At 45.6% G+C, this 13650-nt stretch overlaps 1 protein-coding gene across 1 annotated transcript in view; it reads left to right on the forward strand.

Moving 5' to 3' along the window:
- cubn (cubilin (intrinsic factor-cobalamin receptor)) overlaps positions 1–13650 on the forward strand; it is a 457032-nt gene that overhangs the window by 113533 nt on the left and 329849 nt on the right. The window contains 3 exon segments of the mRNA XM_041183948.1: positions 7885–8063; positions 9738–9903; positions 11478–11703. Coding sequence (XP_041039882.1) covers positions 7885–8063; positions 9738–9903; positions 11478–11703 — 571 coding nt within the window.

Raw genomic sequence — 13650 nt, forward strand, 5'->3', positions numbered from 1 at the left:
GTTATCTATTTGAACTTCCAGAAGGCCTTTGACAAGGTGCTGCACAGGAGGCTGCTCAGTAAATTAAGAGCCCATGGTGTTAGAGGCAAGGTACAAGCATGGATAGAAGATTGGCTGTCCGGCAGGAGGCAGAGAGTGGGGATAAGGGGGTCCTTCTTAGGATGGTGGCCGGTGACTAGTGGAGTTCCACAGGGGTCAGTGTTGGGACCACAACTTTTCACTTTATGCATTAATGATCTAGATGAAGGAACTGAGGGCATCCTGGCTAAGTTTGCAGATGATACAAAGATAGGTGGAGGAGCAGGTAGTATTGAGGAGGTGGGGAGGCTGCAGAAGGATTTGGACAGGTTAGGAGAATGGGCAAAGAAGTGGCAGATGGAATACAATGTGGGGAAATGTGAGGCCATGCACTTTGATAGGAAGAATAGAGGCATAGACTATTTTCTAAATGGGGAGAGAATTCAGAAATCTGGAGTGTAAAGGGACTTGGGAGTCCTAGTCCAGGATTCTCTTAAGGTTGCAGGCTGAGTTGGTAGTTAGGAAGGCAAATGTAATGTTGGTATTTATTTCGAGAGGGCTAGAATATAAAAGCAGGGATGTGCCGCTGAGGCTTTATAAGGCTCTGGTCAGACCACATTTAGAATATTGTGAGCAATTTTGGGCCCCATATCTCAGGAAGGATGTGCTGGCCCTGGAGAGGGTCCAGAGGAAGTTCATGAGAATGATCCCAGGAATGAAAGGCTTAACGTATGAGGAACGTTTAAGGACTCTAGATCTATACTCGATGGAGTTTAGAAGAATGAGGGGGGATCTGATTGAAACTTACAGAATACTGAAAGGCCTGGATAGAGTGGACGTGGGGAAGATGTTTCCATTAGTAGGAGAGACTAGGACCCGAGGGCACAGCCTCAGAATAAAGGGAAGACCTTTTAGAACAGAGATGAGGAGAAACTTCTTTAGCCAGAGCGTGGTGAATCAATGGAATTCATTGCCACAGAAGACTGTGGAGACCAGGTGATTGAGTATATTTAAGACCGAGATAGATAGATTCTTGATTGGTAAGAGGATCAAAGGTTACCGGGAGAAGGCGGGAGAATGGGGTTGAGAAACTTATCAGCCATGATTGAATGGCAGAGCAGACTCGATGGGCCGAATGGCCTAATTTCTGCTCAGGCGAGGATGACGGCGATGAAGCCATTGCATTGCCCAAACGAAGCAGGCGCACTTGGGAGGCCCTCATAGCAGCTTGATTCATGGAGGATGATGACGACATGCAGTGAGCAGACTTCATAGATCCTCACATTGCATCTATGCGCATTTGACTCCTGTCTGGCTGATGGCAGCGCACATACCCTCTGTGATAAGGCTCCTGTTACTGATACACAGCGGATGCCCACAGTCCCTTCATTCCAGGAGGATGATGAAGACATGCTGTGGGGACACTCCACAGACCCTCACATAGCTTGTGTGAATGTCTGACTCCTGTCTGACTGATAGCAGCTTATTTGTGCTCTGTGAACAGGGTCATATCATGGAGATGCAACAGGAAAAATTTAAGATAAAATAAAAATACTGCAGATACTGGAAATCTGAAACAAAAACAAAAATTGCTGGCAAAACTTAGCAGGTCTGACAGCATCTGTGGAGAGAAAGACAGAGTTAACAGGGGGAACATTTAACTTCTCCCGATCCAATGGCGTCCTTCGTGAGTCGTGAGCTGAACCTTTCAGGACCACACTGTCACCAGACACAGATGCTGATGAGTTGGGGGTACCAGCTGCACTTCAAAGGTGCTGGGAGCACACAGAGAGAATGATGGAACTCTGTGCCGCCGGCCCAGGACATTGATTAGCCCCATTGAGGTACAGGCATTACTGATGTGACCAATGTTAGCGGAGGCACACCATCAGTGTGCTGGGAAGGTTGTACAAAGCACAGGAGTGAGTCCCTGGACTGAGTCACCTGCCTTTATCTTGTACAGGAACCAAGCTTTCACACCTGAGTGACATGAACACTGCTCATCAGAACAAGGAGCCATAGGCAAGGAGACATTTTTGGGAGTTTAAAATAGTGAACATTATGTACAAGTGATTAACACCCACGCACAGGCTATGTTTTCTTTACCTTCCTGACCCTGCCGTTACGTATTGGTGCTCCACCGACAACCACAGCTGATGTGAAGGCAGCCTGCTGACTGCTGAGCCCTGTCTGTGATGACCTTCTCTGGTGTCCTCTGGAGGGCCAAGATTTGGATGGCCCAGCCTACTCTCGGGGTCCAGCTGTGTGGCAATGGCGCCCTCCTCGGCCAGTGGAGCTGGAGCTGCTGAGGTCACAGTAAGACGGGATTTGGATGGGCCGGGCACTCCTGGATGGATGGCCCAGGGGTGTGCATCTGTTGATCCTGATCTCTATGGGTGCTGAGAGCCCCTGGTTGACTCTTTTGAGGAGAAGGGGAAGCTGGAATGAGATCAAGCTGTCCTGCACCCCTCTCGCATTGACACTGTATGAGGCCAACTATGGCATCAGTGAGGGAGTTCAGCCCACGCAGCAGTGAAGGACCAGTATCCTAGGCCAAGGTTTCCATGGTGGCTGTCATCCTACCAGTGTTCATCCCTGTGTGTTGCAATGCCGGTGCTATCATCTTAGAGTGAAGGCGGATGCTCTCCTCCATCATGCCTTGCAATCTGAGGAGAGCAGGAGACATCCCTTCCTGATGTTCCCGAGTTTGCCTTTGCAGCTCCAGTGACTGTGGTATGACCAAGTCCAGAGACTCCTCATCTGACTCAGACTCAGCAGTTCTGGCCTCTAGCAGTCCTCCAAATGCTGGAGACCTGGGAAGTCCTTGCTGCCATCTGCTGTGGATCAAACAGTGTGATGTGCTCACCAGATTATGACTAGAACTAGGTTCCACTGAGGTGGGTGTCTCTGCACTGGTGGATGGGTGAGCGCTGTGACGGGTCTTCAGTTAGGGTGTCATCAGATTCTTCTTCTGAGGTTTCTACAGGGCTTGACTCCAATCCTTTGGCTGCTTCTCAGGTGTGCCTGTGAAAAGCAAGGAGAGATCATTTGTGCATGGCAGGGGACTGCGGAACAGGGAACTCACTCACAGGATGATTGGCTGATAGATGTCGCGCTGCTGGATCCTTACTTGGTTGAGCACCGCCGACCTCACCATCAGCACAGGACTGGTCCAGATCACTGCATACCAGCTGGATAACTCTATTTTCAAAGTCTGTGAAGTCCTTAATTTCAGGCATTCCTCCAGCAGTCTGTGACCCCTCTTTTTTGTCCTGCATGACGAGGGCAAAGGGAAGGTGTGTAAGTAGGACGCCTGCCAGGCCAGCTAACAAGGATGCCTGGCATGTATGTGGATGGTAATTGGTGCCATGGACAGGATGAGGACACGATCCACAGGGTAAATGAAATGTGTGAGAAAAGGTGAATGGTGATGTCCCTTGAACGGGCAGTGAATGAGATCCCTGTGGATGTGTGATGGGTTTGTGAGTGTGTGAGTTGAGGGTGATGAGAAGAGTGACTTACCCTGGAAGAATGGAGGGGGTCATTCATCCTCTTCCGGCTGTCCTCTTCTGCATGGCGTTGGTGCTGACCACTGCTACCACCTCCTCCCATGCTGGATTTGTCACCTCGCTTGCTGGTCTTCTGCCAGAGCGGGGCTAGAGGGGATCATGGCTGGAATCTACTGCATCCAGTAGGCGCATGAAGGAGGTGTCACTAAATCTGGAGACAGCATGCTTCCTCCCTCTGGCAGCCATCAGTTCCCAGCAGCTTCCTGTCCTTTGAAGAGTGCTAGCCCTGTGCAGGGGCAACCTTTAAATATGGCGTCCGGATTACTGAAGGCATGAGGCAATGGCAAGGCAGTCAAATTAAATGTGTTTCCTGGGAATGAATTATTAATGAGGCAGGACACGCCAGGAATGGGATGATAAGGTGTGAAAAGTCACGATTACGGCCAGCAGGTAAAATGCCCTTTTACCCGCCCGCTACCGCACTTAGTGCAAATCTGGGATGATTCTGGCCTCTGAGTCAATGGTGAGAGATTGGAATTTTTGGTAGGAACAGGGACAATGGCCTCAATCTTCCCAATGTTTAAGTGGAGGAAATTTCGGCTCATCCAGTACTGGATGTCAGACAAATAATCTGACAATGGAGGGTCGAGAGAGGTGATGAAGAGGTATAAAGCTGCACATTGTCAGTTTACATGTGGAAAATGACATTTTGCCCTTTGGGGATACCAGAGGTAACTGTGCAGGAGTGGGAAGAGAAGCCATTGATGGTGATTCTCTGACTACAATTATGTAGATAAGAATGGAACCAGGTGAGAGCAGTCCCAGCCAGCTGGACAACAGTGGAGAGGTATTGGAGCAGGATGGTGTGATCAGCTGTGTCAAAGCAGACAGGTTGAGAACAATGAGGAGTGATTGTTTGCTCTTGTGTTAGAGTCACATAGGATGTCATTTATGACTTTGATAAGGTCCTGTGGCAGGGGGGGAAACATGATTGGAGGGGTTCAAACATGGAGTTCCAGGAAAAAGGGGCACAAATTTAGGAGGTGACAACATATTCAAGATAAAGAAGGTTAGAAGTAGGGTGGTAATTTGCAAGGATTCTAGGGTCAAGGGGTTTTTTTTGAGAAGTGCGATGTCAGCAGATTTGAAGGAGAGAGGAGAAACACCTGAAGAGGGAGAACCATCTAAAATGTCATCCAACATAGGAGCCAGGAAACTGGGTGTTAGTCATGAGATACTTTTTTACTCCAGAATGATCCTAGAACAGGGAACAGTTTTAGCACACGAGAGCAGGATCCGATACTGTTTTAAGTTATTCAGCCAGAACTGGCAGTGAATGACTAAACCAGTTGTCTATCATATCGGTTCAAGTTTGTGTCCTTTGGACTTAAAGGCGTAGAGATGAGCCCATAACAGGGGCATGGTCAGGGCATTGGTTTTACTAGGCACAAGAATGGCCAGGATGAGAGTATTGGTTTTACTGGGGACAAGAGCATCAAAGGTAGAGATAAGGGTGTGGCTGAGCAGATGGTAGCTGCAGAAATGTTGTGATGAACAGAGGGCAAAGGCTAGAGAGTAGAAATTGTGATAGTGCAGTTGTAATTGAAATAAGGGGTGGATACAGAAGGAAGTAGAGTTTGGTGGAGGAAGCAGGATGTGGAGAACGATACAAGGAAGTGATCAGAGATGACTTTATCTGTGATCGATACAATGGGAATGGTGAGGCCCAACAATCTTCAGCTGTTTCATCTATGACCATTCCCTCCATCATAAGGTCAGAAGTGAGGATGTTCACTGATGATTGCACAACGTTCAGTATCATTCACTACTCTTCAGATACTGAAACAGCCTGTGTCCATATGCAGCAAGACCTGGATAATGTTCAGGCAGGGGCTGATAAGTGGCAAATAACATTTCTGCCACACAGGTACCAGACAATGACCATCTCCAACAAGAAAGAATCTAATTATCTCCACTTCACACTAAGGAGCATCCCATTACTGAATCCCCCATGTCAACATCCTTACCATTGACCAGGAACTGAACTGGACTAGCCATATAAATACTGTGGCTCCAAGAGCATACCAGAAGCTGGTAATGCATCCCCTGAATTCCCAAAGTCTGCCCACCATCTACAAGGCACAAGAAAGGAGTGTAATGGAATACTTTCCCATTTGCCTGGATAAGTGCGGTTCCAACAACACTCAAGACGCTCGACACCATCCAGGACAATGCAGTCCCCTTGATTGACACCCCGTCCTCCACCTTAAACATTCACTCTCTCTACCATCAACTCACTGTAGCAGCATTGTGTACCATTTATAAGCTGCACTGCAGGAAATCAGCAAGGCACCTTTGACTGCACCTTCCAAACTTGTGACCTCTACACCAAGAAGGACAAGGGCAGCAGATGCATGGGAACACCACCACCTGCAAGTTCCTTTCCAAGTGTAATGGAGCTAAGATCTCAGACTATATTTTTAGGAAATAAATATATCATCATGGCTACTTCCTAAAATTTTAAAACTAGACAGTGACCTTTTAAAATGACTGAAGCCTTGTCTGGCTGTGACCTTTGTACAATAGGAATAATTTAGCAGTATCAAAGAAATTTGTGCCTCGATATCTCTGAAGAGACACTAACAACCCAGTGGACTGCAGAGATCAAATTCATAGGGAATTATATAAATGCCATCTATATTTCATAAGCCAGGCCTGGCCGGCCACTGGAGCCTACTAGTCTGCTAGGACGGAGAGCCATGCAACCTTACTTTGTAATTCTTAATCATTGAAACATTAACAATCTCAGGAACTCAGATACACCATTTGTCAAAATCAAAGTGGAGAGGTGGAAGTCATGTGACATGACCCCCTAGCTAGAGGAACCTATAACATTGCCTTGTGGAGCTGCAAAGCTCAGGCTGCCATCTTGCATCTACCAAGCAGCAGCACAGATCGAGGGCTCTTTCCAAGTTTGAATGCCTGCCACCCGTCTACACTAATTCTACTGAAACTTCTGCACCACCACCTACAAGAGCATTTAATATCTGTGTAATTATCGCATCATGGAAGTCAGCTCTATTGGAAACATGAATTATCCAGCATCAGTTTCAACCTGCTGATCTCTGTGATTAAATGCACCATTGGACTTTGACTCTGGACTCTGGACTCACATGAACCAATAAGTCTTAACTCTGTGGTCTTTATCATGTAAATCTTTTTTTCTTTATCTCTCTTTATTGCATGAATGCACAATGCACTATGTAGCGACACACCCACCTTGTATTTTGAGTGTGTGCGAATAAACTAACCCTTTGAGTTTACCCTATTTCTTGTTTGCTGTGGGGTTATTAGTACAAATGGGATCACACCAAAAGTGAGGGCGTGGGAAATATACCACCACTTACAGACGGATGATGAGAGGAGAAATCAGGGCTGTTTAAATTAAATTCCCTCCTGTCCATAACACAAATCACACACATTCCTCATTTGGATCTATATTGCTGTTCCTTCACTGTTGTTGGGTTAAAATCCAGGAACTCCCTCCCTAACAGCACCAGGGGTATACCTATACCAGTTGGACAGCAGAAGTTCAAGAAGGTTGCTTACCACCAGCTTCTCAAGGGCAATTAGCGATAGGCAATGAATGCTAACCTAGCCAGTGATGTTCATATCCCATGAAAGAGTAAAGAAAAAGGATGGCAAGATCAAGTGGGTCGTCATGACTATGGGTTGGGGAGTTTACATAGAAGATGAGAAGGGAGGATAGGAGGACAGTGAACTCAGGAAATAAAAGGTGATGAATTGAACTGAAGGCGGAAATCCCCCAAGATGAGAAGTTGCTTAGTGCAGAGTCATTTTACTACATATTTTTGGAGAAAATGTAGTATCCAAGTATACATCCCATTCCCAAAAATGCAAATAAACATTTGGAACTATTGATACACGGTGGCTGGCAATGTTCCTTGCAAGAACTACAGTAACTTTTACTTTTCTATTCCTCGCACTACCAATTTGCCTTAACCTGAATTCAGCTACCACCCACACATGCACATATTCCAGCAGACTTGTTGGACAATAACAGGGTGGAACCGCTGGCTGATTTCCTCCTGCCCCAGCCCAGACCCACCACTGGTAGTATATAGATTGATCCCAACTGGAATAAATTAACAGTGGGGAGGGATAGAGGGAGATCTGGAATCTGCCTAATCAGTGGTTCAGTTCCACAAAGAGAAATGCATCACCTACTGAGGCATTGGAAAAGAATTTCAGTCACTAATTTTTAGTTGCAATGTTTATTCCATTACTGTTTTGCTTTTTCACGGTTTCTAAATTGTTTCCTGATGCTTCTACACAGCATGTGGTGGCACACTGAATGGCACTGGAATGATAAAGACTCCTTATTATCCTAATTCATACCCGCACAACAAATCCTGTGAGTGGATTATCAACCAGCCAGAAGGACAAGTGGTCATACTCAAATTCATTTCCTTTGATATTGAGAATGCTACAAACTGCAACCATGACTATGTGGAGGTATGAGAGCAAGAATTTTTGATCAAACCATTGGTGAAACCAGAGTTGACATAGTAATTACTATCCATATTTGATTAGTAATTTAATGGACCTACATCTACCTCAGAAACATGATCAGACATTCATCTTCAATGCATTACTAATATTGAAACACAACATTCTTGCTTTAGAGCTCAGATTAAAAGTATTAATTAAGAATAGAAAACATAACTGAAATAACTGTACTTGGATCATTTCTCTCAGTTCAAGAGTAGTTATTGTTACCCTTTCACTGTTCTACTATGTGTAGCTATTGAACATTATATTAATTAACATTTGAAAGAGAAAGATAGATTAAGGATTCAGGCTTTCTCCAATTCTGACAAAGGATTTCAATTGAAATGTTGGGGCAGATTTTCATGGAGTTAAGAATGGCGGACAGGATAGAGATCCGGAAGTCCCAACTCCCCCATTTATGACAGAACCCACTTTTTCTGGCATCGCTCGTACATGGGGGAAACCTGGACTCAGCAGGGCCATTTTAACTCAGCGCTGAGTTCAAACAGACCCCATTTTCACTGTAGCAAGGCCTTAACCTGCAATGTGGAAGTCATGAATTTTTAGATTATACGTAAATACTTTTGAAGGGCAGATAAGGTGTATAGAACTGTTACGCTGTGAAGGTTCATGAATGGGACTGTTTTTTAATATAGTGAAGGTTTTGATAGATATTTAGACATTTATTTTATTTCATCTCAACATGTCTCCTGAGATCTGCCCATGGTGGCCTCTGGGTGAGTTGCTATGAAGGGTGTAAGAGCAAAGAGTGGTAGGTGGATTGGCATACATTGGCACTAAGTTGTCATGGGAGCTGTAAGGGGACATGGAGCCGTGTGGGGTCATGTCATGGGGTTAATGCCAACGCATTAAGCTCTCAAAGGGGTGAAAAGGCGTCATGAGGTTGGTGGGGAGCATGGGTTGACATGAGTTGCAAGGGAGCATGCAAGTCCCATGGGGGGTGATTGGTGGGTGATGGGGTGTGAGGCAAGAGGACTGGACAGCCAAATATTTAAGGCATTAACAAGGACAACACCCCAAAGAACTGAGGCAGGACTTTTAAACCACTTGTCAGCAGCCCCTGTGGCTCCTATGATCTGTGTCTGGGGGGGTGCCATCCTGACTTCATCCCACAACAATGCCATCCCCTCCCCCCACCGAGTGAAAATCCAATCTGATGAAGCACTTTCTCCCAAGATCTTGGGAGGGAAGTAGGGCTGAAGGAGGTTACAGAGATAGAGGGAGGCATTTTAATTACAGTTAAAATATCTGCAGCAAGATACCATGGCTGGTGCCATTGGAGATTATAAACTACTTTTAATGAACTAGTTGAGATTTAAGAGTTCTATTTGAAACATGAATCTGTCTTTCCTTTTTGGATATCAATCTGCTGTGTTTTCTGCTTTTATCTTAAGGAACTTTTTTTTAGAAGTGTTCATGATGTTTTCTCCAAATGAAGTAATGAATAACAACACACAATCTTGTATGTGAATCTATCATTTCCTAGAAGATTAGTTTTGTGAACCTGGATTCAACTGGCAATTGTTTTTCCATTGTATCTGTAGATAAGTGTTTCATTTATTCATGAGCTTATGATAATGCTTGTTGCTCATCTTAAAAGAGTCTGTTTGTTTATAGGTCAAGGATGGTTCTGTCGTAGACTCTTCACTAATTGGTAAATATTGTGGTACCGTCATGCCACCAATAGTCCGGTCAACACAAAGGTCAATGTTCATCAAGTTCAAGACAGATTCTAATATAGGTAACCATGGATTTCAAGCTGAGTATGAATCAGCAGAGAAAGGTAATTTAAAATATTTATATTATTGTCATCCAAGACCTCTTCCCTCTTTTTAACCTTCTTAAGAAGCACTTTGGCTGCAATTGAACCAAACTTTCAAGACTCTGGTGATTTGGATCCTTCCTGAGGGTAAGCATGAGAAGAGGAATTGAGTCTATAACCCCATGCATCTTATTCAGATACACAGCATCCTAGTGGTTATGGTAGTGTGCTAATAATTCAGAAGTTAATGAGCTCATATCCCACCATGGCAAGTTGTGAATTTAATAAATCTAATCTTGTAGGCTGGTAACAGAAAAATGACAATGAAATCTGGCCAATGTGTAGAAGCCTCGTACCCCAACCCAGTCTGACCTACAAGTCACTCCGGTCCCATACTTCTTGTTTGGCTCGCAATGCCCTCAGGACAACTCGGGATTGGTAATAAACTTTGACTTGCTAGTATTGCCCACAGCCAGAAAATACCAAAAAAATTTCTGCAGGAAAAAAGAAGTTGCATTGCCGACCAGCAAAAATCACAAAAATTATATGAATTGGTGTACAAGATTTACTTTATTCGGTTAACTTTGCCCTCAGAGCCCACTTTCTCCTTATACCACCTTCTTTTTGAGTTTTCTGCCCTGAAGGAGGGGTCCAACCCACAGAACTGTAATCTCTGTCATGGGTAGAGACAGGAGGCAGATCCTGAATTGATCCCAGCCAGCATGGGGATCAAACCCCATGCTGTTGGCACCAATCTGGTCCATACCAGCTGTCCAGGCAGCTGAGCCAACCAACCTTCCAAGAAGTCCAGGTTGCTGTGGCAAAATATACTTTTAAAAGCATGTACCTACACCACATGGACTGCAGCGGTTCAGGAAGGCAGCTCACCACCACCTTCTCAAGGACATTTAGGGATGGGCAATAAATTCTGGCCTAGCCAGCGAAGCCCACATTCCATGAATGAATAAAAAGAATATTGTATCCTGGAGCTCCAATTTCTTCCCATCACATGCTGATTGGAAATCTCTCTCGCCCTTACTGGCTGCCATTTACGTACTTTGGAAGCACCTGCTGAAATTGGATTCTGAAAGCTAAGTTTTCTTGGAAATGTTATTAGCCTGGTTTATTTAAACTGACATGAATGTTTATTGCATTTTGCTTCTTGCATTGGTTTCTCTGGCCGTGTTCAGCACCGTTTTATTCATCTTGAAAAGCTCACTTAATGATCAGAGGAGCTGTACTGTTGGATTTATAAACTATGGGAGCTCCTTGAGGTCTATTAATACAGATATTTATTAAAGTAGACTATAAACATAATTATGTTTGATCTGTGACATAAAATGCCTGGGTAGTTTGAAAGTTGCAGAGAACTTGCTGTAGTCTAAGGGCTCTGACGTAAACCCTGATATAAATGGAATATGATGATCACATTCTGCTGTTGGATCCTTATTGTTGTATCTGAAATACAATGAACATATTCTTTAAAAAAATAGAACAATCAGAATTGTTAGAATTAAGAGTATAAAGTACTTCAGTATTCAAGCTTTCTCTTTTTAAAAAACAATGAGCAAACAAAATATTAACTTTCTTTACAGAATGTGGTCAGGTTCTGACACAACCGGCAGGTACCATTACCAGCCCTGGACACCCGACAAGTTATCCACATGACAGTAAATGTATCTGGTATATCTCAATTCAACCTGGACATGTCATCCGTCTTACATTCACCTCCTTTACTATGGAATATCACATGAACTGCACCAAGGATTATGTTGAGCTATATGACAATGGTACCATTAGTTCTAGCAGACTAATAGGAAGGTAAGAAATTATAAATTCTGCATTTTGTGTTAGGTGACAGTAATGATAATTACTCATTTCTTCTGGGTAACCAGCATTTCTAGGTGCCTTCAAAACTGGGATGCCATTATTTACTATCGGTCAACCTTGTTACTAAATTGAGAATTTGGGCTGAATCATCCCAGATTTGCATTAGGTGCAGTAGCAAGCAGGAAAAGGACATTTTACCTGCTGGCCGCAATGGTGGCTTTTCACGCCGTATTGCCCGATTCCTGGCGTGTCCCTCCTCATTAATAATGCATTTCCGGGAAACACGAGGGGGCGGAATGGCCTCTAATTCGCCCACTCCGTTGTCACCTCAGGCCTTCAGTAAACTAGGTGCCATATTTAAAGGCTGCCCCTGCACAGAGCTAGCTCTCTCTAAGGCATCGGAAGCTGCTGGAAACTCATGGCTGTCAAAGGGAGGAAACATGGCACCGAAATTTAGCGACGCCTCCTCTAGCCTTCTGGACACAGTGGAGGCCCATCTCTGGGCAGAGACCAGCAAGAAAGGCCACCAATCCAGCATGGGAGGTGGTAGCAGCAATGGTCAGCGCCAATGCCCTGCAAAAGAGAACAGCCACCAGTGCCGAAAGAGAATGAATGATCTCTTCTGTTCCGCCAGGGTAAATCACTCTTCTCATCAATCTCAACTCACATGCTCACAAACCCATTATGCAACCACAGGTCCACAGGGATCCCACTCTCTACCTGTGGATTGAGTCCTCATCCCATCCATGGGACCACTCACCATGCTCACATGCCAGGCGTCCTTGTTATCTGGCCTCACAGGCGTCCTGCTTACATACTCCCCATCTGTATTCATGCAGAACAAGCCGGCACACAACAAAAGGGAGAGGTCGCAATCTGGTGAAGGAATACCAGACATCAAGGTCATCACAGCCTTTGAAAATAGAGTATTCAGCTGGCCAGTGAGAATCTGGACCATTCCTGTGTGGATGGTGAGGTTGGTGGTGCTCAACCAAGTGAGGATCCAGCAGTCTAACATCCATCAGAGAACCATGCTGTGAATCAGTTCCCCTGTAATGCAGTCCTCTGCCATGCACATCTGGGAAGCAGCCGAGGGGGTCCATGAGCCAGGTCCTTGACTCAAGCCCTGAAGACACCTCGGAAGAAGAGTCTGATGACATCCTCATTGAAGACCTGTCACAGCGCTCACCCACACTCTCCACCAGCGCAGAGACACATACCTTGGTGGGACCTGGTTCTAGGGTAGCCTCGTGGTCACAAACTGGTGAGCACATTGCACAGTCTGATCCACAGCAGGCGGCGGCAGGGACTTCCCAGGTTTCCGGCACTTGAAAGACTGCTGGAGGCCAGATATCAGCTGAGGTGGCTCTGAACTAAAGTCACACCACAGTTGCTGGAGCTGCAAAGGGAACATTAGGAAGATATGTCCACTGCTGTCCTCAGATAGCAAGGCACGATGGAAGAGTCTGTCTGCCTTCAGCCTGAGGCTATAGCGCCAGCATAGCAATGCACTGGGGTCAACACTAGTAGGATGGCAGCTGCGATGGAGACTTTCGTCCAGGACATCTGTTCTGCACTGCTGGGCAGGCTGAACTCCATTGGTGATGCAATAATTGGCCTCCAACAGTGTCAACATGAGAGGGGTGCGGGTCAGCTCGATCTCATTCCAGCTTCTCTTTCTCCTCAACAAGTCAACCTGGGGCCCTCAGGCACCCAGGCAGAAGGATCAGCAGGTGCACACCCCAGGAAACAGGGGACTTCGGCCCATCCGAATTCACTCTCCCTGTGACCCCCCACAGCTCTAGGTCCATGAGGCCAAGTGCCACTATCATGCAGCAGGACCCAGAAAGCAGGCCGGAGCTACCAAGGTCTCGGCCCTCCAGAGAACAACACTCAAGGTCATCACAGACAGGGCGTAGCAGTCAGCAGGCTGCCTCC

The sequence above is a fragment of the Carcharodon carcharias genome, chromosome 3 (genome assembly GCF_017639515.1).
Source record: "Carcharodon carcharias isolate sCarCar2 chromosome 3, sCarCar2.pri, whole genome shotgun sequence".
Lineage (NCBI taxonomy): Eukaryota > Metazoa > Chordata > Chondrichthyes > Lamniformes > Lamnidae > Carcharodon > Carcharodon carcharias.